Source organism: Choloepus didactylus, chromosome 9 (assembly GCF_015220235.1).
Source record: "Choloepus didactylus isolate mChoDid1 chromosome 9, mChoDid1.pri, whole genome shotgun sequence".
NCBI lineage: Eukaryota > Metazoa > Chordata > Mammalia > Pilosa > Megalonychidae > Choloepus > Choloepus didactylus.
Window position 1 is genome coordinate 34,181,944 of NC_051315.1, and position 6,970 is coordinate 34,188,913.

At 36.2% G+C, this 6,970-nt stretch overlaps 1 protein-coding gene across 1 annotated transcript; it reads left to right on the top strand.

Moving 5' to 3' along the window:
- Nucleotides 1-2,988: 2,988 nt before the first annotated feature.
- LOC119543703 (double homeobox protein B-like) lies at nt 2,989-4,038 on the top strand. The gene has a single exon (XM_037848631.1). The coding sequence runs from the start codon at nt 2,989-2,991 to the stop codon at nt 4,036-4,038; it is 1,050 nt and encodes a 349-aa protein (XP_037704559.1).
- The last annotated feature ends 2,932 nt before the right edge of the window (nt 4,039-6,970 follow it).

Below are 6,970 nucleotides of genomic sequence, written 5' to 3' on the forward strand. Positions count from 1 at the left end.
ACAGAAACTTCTATATTTTTATATTTTTAAATAGTTATTTTATTCTTAAAGATTTTTCATAAACTGTTCAGTGTGTCTCAACTAACATTCAGGTAATAGGAAGAATATCCTTTTATATAATAGCATTCATTTGCATGCTGTAGTTATTAAATTTGCATTTTTAATTATTCATATTGAGCTTCAGTGTATCTTCAATTCATTAAAATAGATCAACAATTCAAAAGTGTTCATTAGGGGAAATAGTAATTAAATTGATAAATATCTGAAAATTGATGTTTTTTTTAAACTGCTTATCAATTTGTTCCTCTTTGCCTTCAAGGCCAATAGATCACCAATTACAAACTGAAACAACAGTGACAAAGTCATAGAAGATTTTGCAATGGTTTGAAAAAAATACAGAGTACTTTCTGATAAATCAAACTACTTTTGAGAAAATAGGCACCAATTAAAATCATGAAATTGATTAACTCTACTCCATAAGCTGGAAATGAACATAAAACTACAGAGGCATCCTTCAAAATTTTACTCATCTCATCAATAAAATGTGAAAATTCACTCTTGCTGAGAAAACAAAGCAAGCCTTCATTAATTTTTATCAGTTTATTATATTGGGCATTACATGATATCAATGTATTTTATTACAGATTAGCAATTAAGAGCAAGTGTCAGTTTTAGCAAATTGCTTTATAGCTGGATAAATTTTCTGATATTCATTACATGTATGAAGAGAAGGGTTCAAATTTTTTTTTATTATTGTTTTCCAAGAGAAAAAATAATTCATTAGTAAAAAAATTATTTTCTAAGCTGTGGCACAGATTCAAAATGGGTGTGTTGGATCTGGTATTGGAATATCAACTACAAACATACATGGACATTAATCCACATTAAATTTTATTCCATGAAAAGACTGTTTAGTGTTATTCTTCTACTCTTGATTTGGACACAAAGGGAATAGTAAAATGATAAACATGATTAAATCAATGATACTGGGGCTTTTCTGCACACTGTCTGAAAAAAAATCTGTGCCCAGTGCTGAGCGCTTATTTGTTTAAGTAAATAAAAAGTTTACTTTCAAGGGAAAAAAAAATGTATCCCCCAAACTTTCAAAATGAGGATAAACCAACAAATTTTTTATGACAAAGATAATGCCAGAAAATAAAATATCATTTAAAGGGACTGGATCAATTGGTATGTCTAGCAAATATTCAGATACTGAATATAGTGTTTCATGGTCAAAAGATCATAACATAGGAGCAAAATATTACATTTTAAAGAGAACTTCTTATAAAGGCATAATTTAGGAGCAAATGGCTTGCAGAGATTGACACTTTCCAAAATTGATTAGTTTCTTCTCTTGTGGATGCATTATTGAGAATAGTCATAAGATATATTGCATTCTTCTCAGCAATCTAGGAATAGAACAGAACCTTCTCAACTTAATAATGAATATCTACCAAACAATCCTGCAGCTAACATCATATTTAGTGGTAAGAAACTAGAAGCTTTGCTCTTAAGAACAGGAAAAAGTAAAGTATATGCCCACTTACCACTCCTATTCAACATGTTGTCCTAGCAAATGCAGTAAGACAGGAAAATAAAATAAAAAGTTTAAAGTCTCAAAAGGAATAAATAAAATTGCCTTTATTCACTGATGACATGATTGTTCATGTATAAAACTCCCACAATAAAAGAAAAAAAAAACCTGGAACTAATAAGCAATTATAATAAGACTGCAGGCAGGACACAAGATTAATACAAACAAGCCAATTGCTTTCCTTTGTAAAAAACAAACAAAAAAACAACTGGAATTTGAAATAAAAGACGTAACAACATTTACATTACCACCAAAAATTAAAGAAATAGTATAACTCTAACAAAATATTTACAAGATCTGAATGAGAAAAACTACAAACTGATGAAATATATCAAAGACGGTCTAAGTGAATGGAGAGGTAGTCCATGTTCATGGATAGGAAGACTAGATATTGTTATGATATCTGCTTTTCCCAAACTGATCTATAGATTATGTGCAATCCCAATCACAGTCCCAGAAAGTTACTGTGTTGCTTTTGACAAAATGATTCCAAAGTTTATATGGAAAAATAAAAGACCCAGAATAACCAACAAATATCAAAGAAAAACAAAGTCAGAGGACTGACACTACCCAACTTTAAGATTTCTTATAAAGTTCCATTAATCAAGTGTGGTATTGGTTAGAGAATAGACAGATTAATCAAGGAAACAAAATTGGCAAACCTAGAAATAAACCTGCATGAATATAATTAACTGATCTTTGACAAAGAAGCAAAGGCAATTCAATGGAGAAATGATAGTTTTTTTTCAATAAATGGCGTGGCAAGAATTGGGCATCCATATGCAAAAAATAATCTAGATACAGACCTTAAAACCTATCACAAAAAATAACTCAAAATGGATCCTAGACCTAATTATAAAACAAAAAGATGTAAAATTTCTAGAAGACAACATAGGAGAAAATCTAGGGCATTGAGTTTGGCACTGACTTTTCAGATATAATACTAAAAGCACAGTCCATTAAAAAAAAAACTCATATCAAAGGTGGACTTCATTAAAATTAAAACTTATGCTCGAGGAGCTGACAGAGACGCTGGGAGACGCTGGGAGATGCAGACAGAAGGACGTTTGGAGATGCTAAGCTAAGAGATTAAGTATAGCGTTTGCCCTGGAGAAGCTAAGAGAGGACCCCAGACGCTTAGAGAGAAACGCCCTGGGAGAAAGAAGCAAGGACGCACAGGAGCTGAGAGAGACGAGCTGAAACACAACCCGGGAGCAAAGGACCAGCAGACGCCAGCCACGTGCCTTCCCAGCTGACAGACGCGTTCCGGATGTCATCGGCCTTTCCTCAGTGAAGAAAATTCACTGCCAGCAAACCTGCAGTACAAGAAGAGTTAAAGTTCTTTAGGCAAAAGGAGTGTGACACAAGAGAGAAATCTGGATTTACACAAAGAAATGAAGATCACTGGAAATGATACGCTACAAAGAGAAGCCCGGCGACGGAGAATTGTTTTGAACCGGAGTCAAAAGGATCTCCTCGAAGCATGCTTTAAGTGGAACCCTTACCCTGGTATAGCTACCAGGGAACAGCTAGCCAAAGATACTGGTATCCCGGAGCCTAGAATTCAGGTTTGGTTTCAAAACCACAGAACGAGACAATTAAAGGCCCAGCGACTGAAGTCTAGAAGGTCCACAGGAGAGCAAACCCAGGTTCAGGTTCAGCCTTTGCTAAAGACTCAAGAATATTTAGGGGCAGGACACAGAAGAAACCGGTTATACCTGACAAGATCTCAAATCAGCGTCCTAGTTCAAGCCTTTGAGAAGAACCAGTTCCCTGGTATTGCTACTAGGGAAGAACTGGCTAAAGAAACAGGCATTCCAGAATCAAGAATTCAGATATGGTTTCAGAACCGAAGAGCACGGCACCAGAAGCGGAGCAAAGGGGCACCTGTGAATTCCTTGGCAGATGCCCCAGATGTGAGGAAAGAGCTGACTGTTCAGCAGCACCAAAATGACCCTTCTACTGTCCCAAGCAGGTCCCATGATATTCCTCCCTCTAATTCTTTCATTATCAACCAAAAAAATTCTTGTCTTATACTCTACACATCCTTTGTTCCTTGGGATCCCTTTGCAGGTCATGCAAACCAGGCACCAACTATCTTGGTGGTCCAGCCCACCCAGACTGTGCAGGGGTTGGAGAACCCTCACCCACCTCTGACACCAGTGAATCAGCTGCCAACAGTACTGCCTCCAGAAAGGGAGTTCTTAGATACTGAGACTCCTTTATGTCCCCAGGACCAAGGAAAATGCCAGGATCGCAGTGAGCCCATTGAACCCATTGACCTGGAAGTACTAGAGTCAAAGAATTATTTGCAGTTTAAACTTGATAGTAAAAAGCAGTGGAAGGATCTAAGTCATCAAGACATAACTTTCTTTATTGAATGGTGGGATGAGTGCTGCCAAGCTCTGATTGCAGAATGGGAGCCTCCTGAAGGGACACTCTGATATCCAGGACTCACTTGAGAGACCTGTGGCAGCATTTGGCACAGTCAACCGACCAGCTGCACCAGCAATATCTAGAAGCATCAAGCCTTTAAATCAGCATCTGCCAACCACAGATTGACAGTAAGAGGTACAACCTTTTCTGAATTTGGATCCCCAGGAGCAGGACTCCAGCACTCAAACCACCCTTCAGCAAGGAAGATTTTCCAGCTCTGCTCCACATGCTGTGAAGCTCACCAGGGTCTCAGCTTCAAGAGGAGGAAGATGGCATTCTCACCACCCTAGACCAGGCCTCTTTTCCTTTGATGCAGGATCAGTGGAATTTAAAGGATGATGAACAAACAAGTTGTTCTGAAGCAAGACTAATTGCACAAGGAAGGATAAACCACTTGGAATTCAAGATGCAGATTTATACCCTGGCCCTAGGTGGCGCTTACCTTCTCTGTTCACGTCTTTGAGTAAATGCCTGTCCTGAAGCTGTACACGACCTCTGGAGGCTCTGGAGGCTCCATGGGCACCAGGCAGTGGACATGCTTGCTGAATCCTTGATAAACAAAAGCATTTTCATGACAAACATGACCTCCTCCCTTTAACCATCATTTCTTTGGCAGTGTGGGTAATCCATGAACTGTAAATGAACTCATGGTAAAAGAAAAGGTCTACCTGCACTTCTTTCCATTCTGACCACAGGAAAGTCAAACTTGAAATGGGGTTGATATGTGGAAAATGAGGGTGTGCTATATTTCCTTATGATGTACATTCATAAAAATTGAATTTTTCCTTAGAGTAAGGGTTGGAATTGGGAACTGGAAACTACCTCAGTATCCAGCAATAAGAGAAAGATTAAACATAGTATGACATATAATATTATTTTTTCCTTTGCCCATTTAAAACATACAGAAAATTGCAAGGAAAATTACAATAGTAACATCATATAATCCCAGAATAGTCTATTGATGTTACTATTTCCCTTTTTTAGGTTTTTCAGGTGTTTTTACCTGTATATTTATCTATACCCTTCCCAATTTTATAAAAAATTATACCTAAAAATTCTAGTTTGTCACCCTTATACTCAGTTTACTCCTTGGTTTTCAGTTGTAAAAATACAACATGGTGTAGCAGGCTGTATGGCATTTATATTGGTGTAATAAAAATATCTTTGAAAAATATTAAAAAACAAAACAAAACAAAAAAACTTATGCTCTGTGAATGACACTGTTAAAAGAATTAAGAGACAAGCCACAAACTGGGACAAAATGTTTGCAAATAATATATAATATGAAAGACTTGTATCCAAAATACACTATGAACATTTAAAATTCAGTAATAAGAAAACAAACAACCCAATTTAAATATGGGCCAAAGATCTGAAAAGATAATTACCAAAGAAGATATAGAGAGGGCAAATAATCATATAAAAAGATGTTCAACATCATATGCCATTAGAGAATTGCAAATTAGAACAATGAGATACCACTACACATCTATTAGAATGGGTAAAATCCAAAACATTGACACCATCAAATGCTGGTGAGGAGTCAGGGCAAAAGGAAATCATTGCTTATGGGATTGCAAAATGTCGCAGCTACTTTGGAAGACAACTGGCAACTGTATATGATCTTATCATAAGACCCAGCATTCATTCTCCTTGGTATTTACCAAACTGAGTTGAAAACAAAAACTTATGTCCAGACAAAAACCTGTGCATGAATGTTTATAGTAGCCTTATTCATAATTGCCAAAAATTGGAAGCAACCAAGACCTCCTTCAAAAGGTGAATGTGCAAACTGACTGGTAAATCCATACAGCGGAATATTATTCAGTGATTAAAACTGGCCTATAAAGTAAAAAACACACACACACACACACACACGTCAACTTAAATGTGTATTAGGTATAATAAGCCAGTTTGAAAAGTCTACATATTGTATGATTCCAACTATATGACATTCTAGAAAAGGAAAAACTATAGAGACCGAAAAAAAAAAAAGGGTTGCCAGGGTGTCAGGTGTGAAGAAGGGTAGGGATGAACAAGTGAAAGTGAAGCACAGGGGTATTTTAGGGCAATGAAACTATTCTGTATGATACCATGATATTGAATACAATTATGCATTTGTTAAAATCCACAGACTGTACAACCAAAGAGTCAACCCCAGTGTAAAACTATAGAGTTTAATTAATAATAACACAGGAATATTGGTTCATCAATTGTAACAAATGTACCACATTAATGAAAGATGTTGTAATAGATGGAAATGTGGTGGGGGGTGGGAGAGAGTATATGGGAGCTCTCTGTATTTTCTGCTTAATTTTTCTATAAATCTAAAACTGTTCCAAAGAAGTCTATTAATTTGAATAGTATATATGTATTCATATATTCGTATACATGTGTATGTGCATAATTCTCTAACCATGAGGAAATATTTGCCAGTGTCAAGCACAGAAATGCCAAGCCCATTAATAATGTGTTTACCATTATTGCTAAATTTGAAGCATTTAACCTCCTGGGGTTCTGTGGGATATGATTACAATTATTAACTTAATATCTAATGAAATACTAAAAGTAGCTCAGTGGAAAATAACTCCAAAATTTCTGTGTCCATGTTTAGCCTGAATACCCAAACATACCTGGCAAACCACCATTTCATTATCTTAAAATATCTCATTTAGTAAAACTCATGGGTAAAAAAAGACACCAACTAGAAATGGTATATTAAATTTGTATGGCTGTTTTAGTTTGCTAGAGCCAATGTAATGCAACATACCAGAAATGGGTTGGCTTTTAACAATGGGGATTTATTAAGCACGTTTATAGTTCTGAGGCTGTGAAAATGTCCAAATCAAGGCATTAACAGTAGCTGCTTTCTCGCCAAAGACTGGCTACTGGTGATCCTCGACTCCTTTGCCACATAACATCTGTTGGTCCTTTTCTCCC

Excerpts from the sequence above, each read along its gene's own strand:
- LOC119543703 (XM_037848631.1), top strand. The coding sequence starts at position 2,989 with ATGAAGATCACTGGAAATGATACGCTACAAAGAGAAGCCCGGCGACGG.